We start from the raw sequence: 15,443 nt of genomic DNA, 5'->3' as shown, positions 1-15,443 counted from the left end.
AAGACAGACCTACAGCCAACAAGCCAGCCTGTCTCTGCTAGGTAAGAATCTAACTAGAATCTAATTGGTATTGAGGCACTACATTTTCCCATTTTCAAGAATGGGTAAACCCTGAAGTCTAATTAAGTTGCTAACACCTATACTGCGTCTTTGCAGAGCTTGTTTTTTTCTGATTTACAGCAGCAACATGTCTGCTGAGATGTCTAGAGATAAAGAACAACCTTGATTACAAATACAAACTAAGTATGTAAAGCTGTGTTGATATGCACCACCAGCCTAGGACAATAATGCCTGGTTCTAGAATGAAGGGAATCGAGTGTATCAACAGAAAGACATCCACAGTGCTGAGGAGTGTCTATTTGTAAGTAACAAAAACCTAAAAGGCTAACGTCATCTTAGAAAACCTGAGTAAGTGGGAAAAAACGGTGACTGTCCTTTTTACTAAACAAATGCAGCCCTTTTCTAAGTATATTTTGAAGAGATGGCTATTCTACATTGAGCTGAAGTATACTAGCACGACAGAAATTAACTGTAGGAGAAGAGGTATAGATGTAAGCAGTCAACTAACTTGTAGTATTCAGAAGCAGTTTCAAATTCACCCAGGAATATGTAGGCATTTCCAAGATTGCTGTACGCTCTTCTTTCTGCTGATCTGTCACCAAATTCTTTTGCAATTAGGAGACGCTTAAAAATATGAAATAAGCACATTAATCACTCAGTTTCATACTTCACAGCATACATTTGCACACAAAATTGAACCCTCATAGGCTTTCCAACCCTGTTCTTTAGGCCAACAGTGTTTGAAAAGAACAGCCAGACTTGATGCTATGCCCTTTTGATCTAAAGCTCGTATTGAAACCTTAGGATAACACAACAAAACACATGTACATGAGATCTGGAGCAACTGGTGATATTTCTCATTGCTGTACCTGTTCATGGGCTAAAACTGCACTCCTGAAGTTGCCCAGAAGGTAGTGTGTGTTTCCCAGATTCCCAAAGGCGCGTCCTTGTGCTGCTCTATCACCCAGCTCTGTTACTATCGTCAGGTTTTCCCTGTTTTGAAGAAGTGAGAAGAGAAAGACTCGTGCCTTTGAAGTTTTTTTCACTTAGTCGTTTAAACAAATCATTTTCCTATTTAGATAAAGGGAAAAGCAGAGTATTCTGCTTTGGCCTATTTTAATGGCCTTTATGCAACCATATTTCTTCCACTGAGTAGGGAACATTTTCAGTGAGATACTGAACTGTGTTCTTGTTCGTGCTGGCCTGCTCGTTTCTACGAATAAAGCTATATAATTATGCAAGTACACAAAATTCAGTTGTCTCATCTTGTTCTAAGAGTAATGCTGAATTCTAATGTAAGGGAAGGACTCATCTGGTAATAAAAGGTACACTGAAAATGAGAGCAAAACAGAAAATAGTGTACTCTCCAGTTTAAAAGGAAGAAATTCACACACCTTATTAGCTCATGACTCCACTACTCTCAATAGCTGAACAAACCAGATGAACGTAACTTCTCTATCACCAATATTCAGAGCTACTACTTACTCATAATAATCTGCAGCTTTCTGCAAAGCATTTTTCACGTCCTCTGGAAGCTCCCCTGGGTCGTGCGTCCCAGCACAAGCCACATTTTTCCCTTTAGAGTGATAAACATTCCCCAGATTATACAGTGCTCTAGCTTCTCCAACCTAAAACAACAGTAAAGCAAGGCAATAAAACTTTCTGCTTCCAACTCCTGTGTCACAACCACCATTAGTACAACCCACAGAAAGGACTCTGTTACTACTTGCCAACGCATGCTCTGCCCATTCTGAGTACGCTCTCATTGTCCACCCACAATACACCCACTCGTACTCCTCAACCAAACTCAAAACCCTTTTGAGGTATACAAGGCACAGTTATGGAGGGCAATAATTAAAATATATATTTTTAAAAGTCTCCTAGGTGCAAACAGCCATCTTAAAACCGACAGGTTCTTACTGTCTGTAAGAAATATTAGAACGTTCAGTATTTCATTTCCTCTGAAAGGTGGCATGCTGATTACCAAACAACAGAGTTCGCTAATATGTACTCTTTGGAGTTTATTTCCGGATTCCTAAGCATCACTCACCTTATCATTAAGTTCTCTGGAAATATCCAGATGTCTTTGACAACAAACTATAGCTTCTTCAAAGTTTCCGAGTACCTTCAAGGTGTTGCCCAGATTCCCACTAGCTTTAGCTTCTCCCACCAGATCTCCAATTGTCCTGAAATTGCAGAAATAAAGTGATTAAAAGCCAAGCCAACTACCAGTATGGGGCAGACAGAAGAATTTAGGGAAAGAAGTGATGTAAGCATATATACGTCCCATTCACGTTATATCTAAACTGCATTCACATAACGTGGTTCAATCTATCACTGTGGAAACATTTAATTATGTTTCTTAATGATTATACAGAAAGGCAGTCCCAGGATGACAGAAAGTTTTAACTGTTTGAGAGTTTTCCTTGACTATCATCCTTTTATTATACAGTACACCTACTGGTCTCCAAGAAAGCTTAGAAGAAATACTACACTTCCAGGTTCTGAATGAGATTAAGGCAAAAGATCACCACTGAGCCCCTCTGCCTCTGATACCTGGGGAGCAACACAACAGAACAGCAGGTTCTCACAAGGACGCTTACTGAACGTAGGCACCTTTGTGGTGAGTGCACTAAGCAAGCTGAGGGCAGGAAAAACAGATTTTTGCGTATATTGTGGCTAAGTCCTACCTTAGTGTTTGTTTTTTATTGGATCTATAATAAGTAATTAAAATGAGATCATTAATAGCATATGAAATGCACAGTTGTAGATTTCAGCGTATTGTATCGTGAATTTTACAATATATGTTTATAGTAACATGGACAAGTTTTATCTTTTAAACAAGAGAGACAGAAATATTTGAGTTTTAGGAACAAAGGGTAAAGAAAGGTTGGATTTAAAGAAGCTTCTTAATTATCGACAAACCTGGTAAGGCCTCAGTTAGTACTAGGATTATGGTGCTAGGCTGAGCATTAGCTCCCAGGTTAAAGGGCAGTCAAGTTACCTACCAGGCCCCCAGCCCTCTCCTGTCACCACATTCCTGCATTATCTAGCATTAGTGGCAGGTTTTGGTAGGCAGACAAACAGCCAGCTGCTCACCTCTACAAGAACAGGATGAAATGGAGAACAGGGTTAAAAGACACAAGATTACCTTGCAAGAGTTAAATCATGGTGATGGTATTCCAAGGCCTTTCCATATTCATGCAAGTAGAAATAGGCATTGCCTAGCTGGCTGTAAATAGCACTGAGTGTTTTTAAGTCTTCAGTTCCAACCTGAACAGCTGCTTCAAAGAAAGACACGCCAGCTCGGCAATCTCCTGCTTTACACAGGCGCTCACCCTCCAAAGCCAGCTCTAGGCAAGAAGCCTCCATCCTGCACAGTTCAAGAAAAAGAGATACCCGTCACTGTGTGTGCAGTACTTTGTCCAATCATTTTGAGTTCTGAAGAGGTGTATTTTATTCAGAGGGCCATCTCCACTTGTTTAGGACAGGAAGTCAGCACCACAGTACAACCAACCACCACAATACTCTACTATTAGAGAAGCTAAGGCTGAAACACAACTTGGCACTTCAGTAGTGATATGCAAACATAGCAGTAGAACAAAAAGGTCCAACTGCTTTTATGTCTTGAGAAGGAAATCCAAACATTACTTTGACCATATACAGCATCTGTAGGATCCTAAAATGCTGAGTATTCACCATCTAGATAATTTCAGAACAATGAACTAAAACTCAAGTCACAACTAGCAAATAATGGTTTTGACAAATGTAATAACACAGCCTTAGCTTTTTACTAATAGGCTCATGGATGCAGAATAACAAGGAATTGAACACTGTAATGGAGAAATGTAGGTACAAACGGGTGTGGCAGTATTTACAGGAGGCTAACAGCAATTGTTTTCTCCCATCCAACTCTCCCTCCCCAAAAAAGTCAATGATACTTTTAGGAAGCTAGCACAGTTACCTACAAAATGTTTGTTTGTTTTTAATAATACATCTTAGAAGCCCAAATGTTCTTGTGTATCAAAGACCATGACTATTTCTCCTATAGGTCTCTCCCATGTAACTCACTACTTTGTGCTTCATTTCTTATAGCGTCACTGTTAGGAAAATTCTCAGTGTAAAGAAAAGAAACAGATTTTATTAAGAAAACGTACGTCAATTCCTGTTGCTTTAATGAAAAGTCATAAGTCCAGAAGGCACTGGAACACACTGCATTACTATGGCCAAATAACTATGTAATTATACAGGTATAAAATACTGCAAGTGGTTATGAAAAAATCAGTGAATTTCTGGATTACGTTTTGAACAAAGACTACAGGAGCTCTAAGAGAGAACAGTGGCTGCCAAAAATATTCATATGTGCTTCCACTACTGTGAATTCAGGATTACAAAAGGTAAAAACCTAAAATTTCATGAAGTGTTAACAACCATACATGAAAATTTCCTACTTTTCAGCTGAGATATGAGGGAGGTGGGGAGGCAGAAGGTGAGGAAGAAGACAGCTTCAGGGTCTTAATCCTGAAGTACTCCCTAGCTTTTTTGGAATGCCTGCATTATAACAAAGCTGCTTTCAAAAGATTTTTTTGAAAAGAAAATAAGAGACATTCTCTAATAGTTCAGAAAGTGTGCACTAATGCTGCCAAAAAATGTTGGACGAAACTGTCAATTTGTGTATTGTTTTAACTTTTTCTTCTAAACAATGTTTTGGATGTTTGGAATTGCAGTCCAAAACAGAATGTTTTGCCTATTATATCTTTGTTACATTATTATTTGATATTTACCTTGCTAAAAGAATATATATTCTAGAAATCTAGTTCAAAACATATGACTATTTCCCTTCATGTGCAAGATCAGTAACGATTACAAATGTTTGCTTTTCCAACAATTAGCACAGCACTGGAAGACAGCTGTTCCTATGAGACACAGCAACAAAATATTTTGCGTACCTCCAATTTTTACTTTTTTTCCCATTTAGAAAAATAGATTATACAACATTCTACAGAAATCTGAGTAAGAAGAAACCATTTCTGACAAACCTACCAACCTTTCAAGAGAACCAGAAGAATCTGGATGGTAAGTAAAATAAGCTACTAACACAAAACAGTATCATACCTGCTGGTCTTCGACATTCCACAACTTAAGCATAGAGAGATGACAGACATATTTAACTTTTGCAATTGAAACTACTGTCTGCTTGGTGGTCAGTAACAATGCAAACAGCAAATGGTAACTGAAGCATGAAGTTCTTCCCAGGCACAACTTCTCAGCTTGGATATCCATAACACATGTGATGGTGGTAAGTTTGGAAGCTTCTCAAGAGAAGCCAAAGCACTCCTATTGCTCGAGCCCACAACTTGTTCTTTATTACATTGTGCAGGTGTTGAATGTAAGACAGAAAAGGCAGAAATGATTAAGCACAGCATGTTACACCATCAGCAACTGAAGGTTTAAGATTTAAAACACTTCATTGGGTAATCTTAATCCTATCCAAAGAGGTTCTCTCCGGGCACCTCATGTTAACTGACGTGCCTAATTAACGTGATGGCTAGAAAATATGGTGCTCCTCAGTGCAAAGCTTTAGATCATTATACAATCGCATTCATTTCCTCTGGTTTTCAGCTTGAAAGGATTGCAGTAGAGCTTTCAGTAAAATATGTACAAGGCAAAACAAGTAAAAATGCCAGACTCTAGATGTATCAACTGACTTAAGCCATTAAAAAATCATGTTTTTATGCACATTTTGAGAACGCTGTGGACCAGGAATCTTTCTGATATCCTGCACTCAAGTAAGTGCACATTATTCTGAAGGCTGCCAAACGCCAAAGCAGCATTACCACTTTGTCAAGGAACCTGAAACAACCTTCTGACTCCACAATCCTGATTTAGTACCACTTACACAACTGAAAGATGTGGTTTGGTTTCGGTGTTGTATTTTTTCCAAAAAGCTAAAGCTGATGTGAATTGGCTATTTCATTCAACCAGAATTACAGGAAGTAAATGAGAACAAGAATTAAAAATTGTCTGGGTAAAAAAAAAAAAGTCAACATTTAATATGACTTGAGCACACCTCCAGAAAGGTTGCTTCAACAGCTAGCTGGAATCTGTCTAACAAACTGAAGCTATCAAATCCATCTGAATCCATTCTTACTGGCCTTCTACATTTTCCAAGCCTAAATATGCTATAAAAACACAAGAACAGACAAAACAAAATATTCTGATTTATTACAGTTGCTTCTACTCAATACTGTATTTACTCTTCAGAAAAGCTATGGAATTATTAAGTTATTTTACCACTTTGGAGAAAACTGTTTCTAAGTTTATCCATAAAGTGCAAAAATGGACCCAGAAAATGTGTTTCTAGATATGTGTGTATATATATATACACCACGTACAAGATGTACGAAACTGTTCTACAGTCAAAAACCCTTCACCTCCTGTTCTCAGAGACTGTTCTAACTGCTAATGGTTTAACAGCATGTCAGCAGCCCACATAGGGCCAGGTTATCAATATTTTAGGAAGTCATTAAATAGTTAGAAAGAGAATATGAAATTACTTTCCAAGGGCTGAATCAAATTATTTATTCAACACAGAATGGCTAAACAAAAGATACACTGAATCCACAGACAAGAGAACAAGGCCCATTCATCTGAATACTTCTGATGAAGCTCTGTTCCTGCTAAACAGGATAGCTTTCTTCCAGACATGACCGTGGAAATACTCCATTACTCTGCTTACAGTTGCCTCCACCTGCTCTCTGAAAGGCTGGCATCTCCTGAATAATTTCTCATTTGTAAGACTACCTCATCCTTATCTCTGCCTCTAAGCTCTTCATCTTCCCTGGCTCCCCTGTGCTTTAGTTTGGTTTGGTTTTTGGTCTTCTCCGACCCTCATATTCTCTTTTGAAACGCGACCCTTGTGAGAATACAACCCCAAAGCATCTGCACCATGCAGGCCTCCCCATTTTTCTCCCCTTCAGACTCTCCTTTATCTGTTTGCATCTTAAAATGAAGAATGGAAAACTGGTAAGAAATAAGGCAAGAAGAAGAAAGCAAGATTATACTGACTGTATTGCAGTCTCTCAACACTGCTAATCTAGTTTTACTCTGTTCAATTCCTTCTTAGAGGATTTCTGAAGAACTTTGCTACTTGGTGGGGTGCTACTTTGTAACTACACTGTGAAACATACTGATCCATGCACAGACACAAAGCCAAAAAAGCCTACCATCTCTTAAATGCAGAGAAAAAAGTCACTGACACGACAGAATCCTATACTACAGATGACAGACTGCTCCTCATTCCTACCTCACTCTTGGTTTCCATGCACGACGTAGAAGCACATCACACTGACCAGTCTGAACAGCGTAACTACACGGCCCCTGGAACACTGCGTTGAGTCAAACTGTTACGAGTACTGTAAGGCCTTGGGTGTGAACTTAGCAGGCCAAGACAAATCAGTTCTACAGATATTACTCTATAGATCCCTTACTTATTAATCACAGTTATTAACATCAGCATTTCATTTTAAGACACCAGCTGACATTAGAACAAAGCAGTTTGCTCTCCATCAGCATAAGCCTTTTTTAGTTGCTAAAGCCACTTTACTGTGGGCCACTCATCTGCTGCAGGGAGAAAGAAGCAGCTTGCACAGTGACAGACCCGCAGTACAGCTCTGCCTTAGCAGTGGGCCACCAGTTTCCTTGTACAGCCAGCTCCAGCAGAATACCAGTGGGAAAGTTTCTCTAAACTTTATAAAACTATATGAAAAAGAAAACCAAACTATTACATCTCCATGTTTTTCAAATGTTCCTCAGTTCTTAGAGAAAGGTTTAATAAGACATGAATGCTTTTTTTTGTTACTCAGTATCATTTAAGCTTGTAGAGAATACAGAATAAAGCTGTAAGACACTTCGCTCTACCCATGCTCACCAAACTGGGCAAAGTTATTTCTGGCTTGTCAGTTCAAACAAGGCAGCTGGCCACGCTGCTTTCTTCACTCATTTACTTTCATAACAGCAACCTGAGCAGCCCCAGCTTTTGTTAGAGAGCACGGATCTTCTGCAGCTGTCTGAGAACGACCTGAGGCATCAGCCAGATACATCCAAGAAACAACAAACACAGCAGACATACCAAGCTCACACATGAGGCATTTCTGGTATCAAAGAGAAGAGTGTAAAATAAATTTTATTTACCATTTTTTTCCATATTGACTGCGAAGTTCCTCCTGCTGAGCACACTGCTGACCAGAACTGACACTGCTCTTCTATGAAATGGAAGACAACCAACCTAATGCTGTCAGAAAGCTGTACGAGTGTGGATACTGCAAGTACCTGCATGTTCATGCAAATTAATTTTAAGCCACGGCACGTGCTATCTTCCAAATAAGGGTGGTGCTGTGTTTCTGTTAGTGAGGAAAATGCCTCCAAATGAAGGCTGACTGGGGAGAAGGCAGGGGAACACATAAGAACCACGCTTTTCATTTGTTTTTAAACAATCATTCCACTGTTCTGGAGTCCCTTCCTGTTGAACGAGCTGCAAGATTGACCCGTCCCAGCAGCAGCCGCTCAATTACAGTGCACCGCACAATGTTCCTGTTGTTCAAATTCATCAGGGGGAATCTGCAATGCTAACGTTTCATCTCACATCTATTATGGGATTCCAGAAGAAAAAGGATCAAAGCATTCAGAAGTGAAACGGCACATCCTCTTGACTTGCAATTATAGCATTTTTTAGTTCAAAGTATCAAAGCAGTTTTTAATCAAACAAATCTATTATAGGTAAGGAAAACAGTGCTCTAGATGACAGTGCCATTCACAGCAGCAACAGTGGGACAAGTACAGAGAACATTAGCAGACAAAGCTCTATAGTTTGCAGAGGTAACCCAAAAGCTAAAAGAAGAGATAATGTGTATTACCATGCAGGGATCATACGTTCCATCATTTTATCACAAGTCCAAGCAGAAAGACAATGGAAGTACAAACACTAATACACTGTTCTGCAGCCACACATAGTTCTAGTTATCATCCAATCTAACCTCCCGTACAATAAAAGTGAATTTTCATACTTCAAAAATGAAGGAAAGCAAAGAAATAGTGATTCAGCATTCAGTTTCAATCTCACTACTAACAGAGGTGCCAAACTACTGCAAACGTGGTTAGTTTTCTGACATTAACAGTACTAAATCCATACTAAAATACATCATCTTACCTGTATCGCACATGAAAGGACTGGTCTTCTCTCATGCTCACGAAAACATTACTTTCCTCCATTGAGTTGCATTATTAGTAGAGAAAACACTACTGTTCTGTGGCAAAGCAAACAGTTCACTACGGAGAATTGTTGTCAGAACACCATTCCAGTTAGTAGGTTAATAAGTTGGCATAAAGGTATCCTAAGCTGCTGTTGAAATACTCTTCTTTTTTACTAAGGTAAGCAAGTCACCGTCAGACACGTCTTAAACTCTCAGAAACGTGTTCAAGTTCTTTCATCTGTGGCCCTTTCAGCTCCATTCAGCTGCGTTTCTGCAAAGGGAACACAAGACACGTGGCTTCAAGTCTCATAACATTCCATTAATAACTCACAACCACTTGCAGCTGATGTAAAAGCATAACACTGCTCCTACCAAGCAGGAAGTGTCAATCAAGAACATAAAGCCAGAGCCAAAATATTCATCTACACATGGCAATTCCTGTAAGCAAGCAAGAAAGCAAGTTTTAACAAAAAACAATGCTCTCCTCTGTTGGAAAAATCAAGTAATTTATCCTTGTTATTATTTTTGGCCTCATGAAGTTCCATGCAAAAAGCTTAAAGGGTGAAAGCTACAGAACAAAAGGCGTAACATAAAACCAATTCCAACCTCTTTCCATGCGAACAGCTGCCAGAACTACTGACACAGTCCCACCTGGAGAGGCCCATTCTCAGAACATCAGGAGCACAGCAGCCAGCAGAGGCTCAAGCCCTGCTCCCTTCCCTTCCTCCCACAAAAGGAAAGGGGTATTTTTGTGTTGTCCTTTTATTTTTTACACTGAGTACACATTCCAACGTGCTGCAGTGTTGCTGTATGAATTCCAAACTGTTTCAAAGGCACTGCGACAGCCAGTGCTTAGAAGTTAGACTTGTTCAGGCTGGCAGGAAAAACAAGAAATTATTCAGAAGTTTACCCCCTTTTAAATATATTTTTAGTAGAGGAGCTGACATATTTATTGCTTAGCACTAACATTACCTTCCTTGGCAAGTAAACATACAGTTGTGTAATTCACAAACGCATATTTCATCAAGAGCTTGCAGAGATTCACAAAACAAGAACAGAACTCAGACTTAAAGCTGTCACCACAACTCACCCATCTCTTTTTAATTGTCAAGGCAGGCGATGCCTCCTCTACTCATTAGTTTCATCAATTATCAGGCACAAATATTCATGCTTCTCACCACCCTCCTCTTTGACAGCATCTTTCAACCAGACCATCCACAGCGTTCTTCCAGTCAAACAACTCAGCACCAGAGTTACTTGGCATCAACAAGTGGGTGTGTGTATACTTTTGCAATTACAAAGCATGATACATACATTTTCAAATACCATTGCAACCCACGCACTGGGAAGACCACATGACAGGTATTTGCTCTGTACAGGTGTGTATCAAGCTCAAGTCAGGCAACTCCCACAAGCAGCCGGCTGCAAGTCACTGCCACAGATTCAGCGCTACGAGGGAACCAGAAGTTACTAACATGCTTTGCATCACACGTCTACAACTTCATTTAACTGGGCTCCATGTCCATCTCATATGCCAGCTCCAGTGGGTGCCAGCTCCCCCCCGCTGCTGGAAGCCCAGCTGTTCCTCTCCTGCTGCCTGCTGGCACACGGCTGGCCTCACATGGCTGGTGTGGGCACACCCAGCTGGCCCGTGTCCAACTTAAGGCACATTAATCAGAGTGAATAATTAAAAATTAAGGAGGTAGACATTCACGAACCCTTTTGCAGACTCTTCATCCTTGAATAAGAAGATTCCAGCAGCATCCTTGGCTCCTTCCCTTGTCTCACCATCTCCTTTGACCACACTTCCTTTCTGGAGAGCGTCAGATGACTGATGATCAAACATCGCTTCTGTGCCCATCTGCAGTTGCAGGGCTGCCTGGCAGCCACAGGCCGACCATTCACTGGGGGCTGCCTACCGGAACGTTCCCAGCCCTGCTCTTCCTGCCTTGCCTAAAGGAGGCAACAAACCAGGGCCTCCTCTACCCATCTGCTATTTTTCACAGAGCTATAGAAGCTTCTGCCAAATGAAGTCATCAAGGGCTGAGAGATTCAGAATTGACGCAGTGAAAGTACAAATGGAGGCAGACCAATCACACACATTCTACTTCCTTACCAAAACTAGCTACAGAGGGTGGTGGTTCAACACTAGGGAAAATTTTCCAATGTTGAACTAAGTCTGAATTTGAGGGAGTGGCTGCAGCATGAATTAAAAAAACAGGAAAAGAACCTTGCAATAGATTACCTGAAAACAAAGCAGAGCTTTGTGTACCACGTGAAGGAAAAGACAGACCAAGAAACAAATATAGTGATGGTTCTGCTATGGAAACACAGAGGGTAGTTTGACTCCAGACCTTGAAGTTTAAAACCACATACAACACAGTGACTCCAGAGGTACTGAAGCACAGCTGGAAGCAGACAAACCACACTTTCAGTCTTTAGTGACAGCCAGGGATATTTTTTAAATTCACCTTTATTAACAAAGAAGCCTAAAACAAGCCCCCAAAATTTAATCAATTCTGTTTCAAATGTAACCCTGTATCTGCAAAGAAAACAGCACAGTCAGCAATATTTGTGCAGAAACAACCACTCCCCTCTAAACGATCCTTAACGAAGTTGTGTGACACGTTGGGAAGCAGCAGTTTTCTCCAGAGCTTGGCACAAGTGCTGAGCCATGAGTGGGATGTGCAGGCTAACACACCCCACACCACGACAAGCAGCGGGCGACACCGGGAACCTCAGAGGAATGAGCTGCTCTGCAATGTGTTCGACAGAAGTTCAACAGCTGATTAGCGGACACCACAGAGAAACCCCCTTCACTGGCAAAGTGACTCTGAGGTTTCATTCAGGGTCAGCAATGGATGCAGAGCAATTCCAGCTCTGAAATACCGCCCTTCCTCCAGAAAACTTCACGCAGGGTGCAGATATCCTCACAAAGAACTACAGGGCTCCTGCTGAAGGGCTGGCTTGGAAGCACCCAACACAAGCACTGAGTGCAGACCCTGTGAGACACGGGAGGGCTGCACCCAGAGGGCAGAACAGGACAGGGGGGTTTGTAATCACCTGGCACTCCAACTAGGAGCGGATTCTGCAGAGCCTGTCATTACACACTGCATGGGGAAGAGCCTATGCTAGCAGACTCACCAGACAAGCTGTAAGTAAATACATTAACAGCAGCACCTAACTTGATCCAGATGCTTCCTCCTCCACCCCAGTTCTATCTGCCATGCTGACTGACAAATATCAGACCACGTGAAACTAAGTCACATCGCTGAATATTGCAGAAAGTTGCAAAGTGGGTGGAAAAAGGGCCGTATCAGCTTTGGGCCACACGTGGCACCCGATCAGCAAAACAGGAACCCTACCAACCCACTCGGCACAAGGCTGGGATTTCACTTACAGCACGCCAACAGAAGGCAGCACACAAAGCTTCCTCCCTTGTTCCTAAAGCTATTTTTTGCATAGGAAATCATCTGCTCCTCACTGGAAAGAAAACCTGAAGAATGCTAACTGACAGCATACAGCTAGAGAGGTGTTTGTCGCCAGAACTGACTGACCCATGGCTAACTACCTCACCAGAATTGAAAGGACAGGGCTGCAATAGGGAGGCTTTGAACCTTGCCTCCTTGACCTATAAAATCATTTCATCTCTCGATAGCCAATTAACACTCAAGACTAAATTACTTCAGTATAACCAGCAGTCTTTCTATGCAGGTGACAGAAACAACAACAACCAAACAAACCCAATGGGCACCATGATGCTCACAAAGTACCTTCACGTTGACTGATCCAATCGACTCAGTTCTTCACTTCTCTCCCCAGCTTGGTAAGTGTAGCACTTGAAACTAATAGGATAAAAAGGGGTTTTGTCCATATACTTAACCCAGCAGAACTGCAGGAAGAGAAAGCACCAGCGACAACTGAGAGCCAGGACAGCCTGAAGTAGGACTGGAAAATAGCTCTACTGAAAACATTAAGTAACTCTAAGAAAAATGAATAACAAACGTGGCCTAAAAATCCACAACTACTTTATGAGATTAAGGTACAATCAGCTATACTAGAGCAAATTTTATTTTTAATATGCTTAAAAAAGGTCCTCCTGACACTTGAGACACTTAAGAACCAACCAACCAAAAAACAACAGGAAGAGAGCACCTCTGAAACAAAGCTTGCTCACAACCAACTGAGGGTCTCACTGCACCCTCAGCTGAAAATGAAAGCATGGACACAGCTCTAAAGCAGAGTCCTACATGGATTACATAATGCTAACACAGTGCTGCATTATGACAAACACGGTAACAGTGGAGACACTTAATTTATTGCCCTATCTCTAAACAGGCTTGATCTAATTTTCACAAGAAGAGTCTTAATATAAGTTATTTCTTCCAAGACAAAACTATTCCCAGCGACACTGATAACTGAATCCAGAAGCACCTTCCTACTATGAGTCAGGAGAAAGCTCACTCACGTTCTTGGGGGTTATTTTATTTTCCTTCCCTTTGGAGTACCCAAGCCATAGGTAAAAACCACATGGACACTTTGCAATGACAGAAAACTACATCATACCAAAAGCTAAAGGGAAAAAAAAAAGCCTCTGAATTAAGGAACTTTCGCATTTCTGGACAGAATCTGTACTCACACCAAACACCTTATTTTCACTCTGCAACCAGACTGAAATATAAAGGCCTTCCTGTTCACGGGATCGCTTATTAAGAGCAAAAAAAAATGCCAGGTGCTTATGAGAACAATGCAGTACACAAGTGACAAAAACCAACATGTGAGGACTGGTGTGTTCATCAGAGCACCATCATGGCTCCAACCCAACCATTAACTGTAGTAAGCGAGGAAGCGCCCTATTAGGTACTCTTCAGTAATACCTGAGTCTGTATAGAGAAATACTGAAGGCATCTAGCACCGATGCAGGCTATACAGAAACTTATGTGCAGCAAACATCTAGGCTGCACTGACACCTGAGTGTAAGCCTCAGAAAAACCACACTCTGTAACATGACTTCCAGCTAATGGGGAACAAAGCCATCCTACATAGCACACATAAGGACACCAAGATGGTTCAGAAGAATCAGTCTGCTGTCATTTGTGGGCAAGAAAAGATGAGGATACATAACAAGAATAGTCCTAGTGAATTAGGAGATTTCCACACTGACAAAGAGATAGCATTCATTTTCAAAGCTGTGTTTTGAAACACACCATCTCCTTTATGATGTGCCTAAAGAAACACGTCCTCTCTGCTTTTGTGCTGCTGCTATTCAGCATGCTCAGATGTGCCACAGTCTTCAAATAATTCAGAACGTGAAAGAAAGAAAGAGAGAAAAGCAGACAGCAACTTCAACCCAGTGACAATGACAGCACGTGAATACTAACGCGTGCTTCAATGCTTTCGACCTTCCAACCAGCAAGTTCTGATGTAGTTCTGCAGCAAGGCTAAGGGGAACACAAAACTGCATTCAGCTTTCAAACAAGAGCGGTAGAAGAGCCCCACGGAGGTGCGTTCTGGCCCAGCAAAGCCGGCCCGAGTGTCTGCGGGTTCCGTGCGAGTCCCGTGGGGAAGGAGCTCACAGCATCGAGTCTGACCCAAGGAACCGCTACCGGGACCGGCGCACGGCAGACGACCCGTACGCACACTTGTATGTGAGCAAAGCTTCTACAGGGACCACGTCGCAAGGACGACATTTCCGGCGACGCTTCCAGCCCCGACAAAGCGCATTTACACGGACGGCATTTCCACTCGGTCCCCGCGCGGAGCCGCACCCCGCAGGCACGCTCCGGCTCCGCCACGCACGGCGGCCCCGACTCATCCGCCTCGCGCGGTCGGGTACGGCGCGGCCGCCCGCGGGCACGAGCCGTGACGAAGGCCGCGCCGCTTCTGCTGCAGCGCGAGCGCCGGACTCTACCGCCGGCCTGGCCGCGGAGCGCGCGCCCGCCCGCAGCGCCGGACGCCGACGGGTACCTAGTGCGGACGGGCTCCCGCCTCCCCCGGCCGCGAAGCCCCTCGGGGCCGCCCGCGCCTCACCTGGCGCCGCCGCCGCAAGTTTCCACAGCGACCGCAGCCGCGGGGAGAGCGAGGCGGCACCGGCCGCGCGCAGCCGCGCTTCGAACCCACCAATCCCCGCGC

At 42.4% G+C, this 15,443-nt stretch overlaps 1 protein-coding gene across 2 annotated transcripts in view; it reads right to left on the bottom strand.

The window, feature by feature from the left end:
• GPSM2 (G protein signaling modulator 2) overlaps positions 1-15,443 on the bottom strand; it is a 23,138-nt gene extending 7,695 nt beyond the window's left edge. The window contains exons 1-7 of one of the 2 annotated variants that reach the window (XM_065742886.1): positions 15,342-15,443; positions 9,269-9,582; positions 3,212-3,433; positions 2,111-2,246; positions 1,546-1,688; positions 930-1,053; positions 569-684 (exon numbers count right to left, since the gene is read on the bottom strand). In XM_065742886.1, the coding sequence (XP_065598958.1) occupies positions 569-684; positions 930-1,053; positions 1,546-1,688; positions 2,111-2,246; positions 3,212-3,433; positions 9,269-9,330 (803 nt within the window). In that variant the 5' untranslated portion in view covers positions 9,331-9,582; positions 15,342-15,443. Of the gene's footprint in view, positions 1-568; positions 685-929; positions 1,054-1,545; positions 1,689-2,110; positions 2,247-3,211; positions 3,434-4,844; positions 4,865-9,268; positions 9,583-15,341 lie in introns of those variants that run through there. The other variant, XM_065742893.1, reaches the window with a different exon arrangement.

The sequence above is a fragment of the Cyrtonyx montezumae genome, unplaced genomic scaffold, assembly GCF_038088225.1.
Source record: "Cyrtonyx montezumae isolate F1298 unplaced genomic scaffold, pur_monq_1.0 scaffold_1, whole genome shotgun sequence".
NCBI classification, from domain to species: Eukaryota; Metazoa; Chordata; class Aves; order Galliformes; family Odontophoridae; genus Cyrtonyx; species Cyrtonyx montezumae.
Note: the sequence above shows the minus strand (reverse complement) of the source record. Positions and strands in the feature narration are given on the sequence as shown.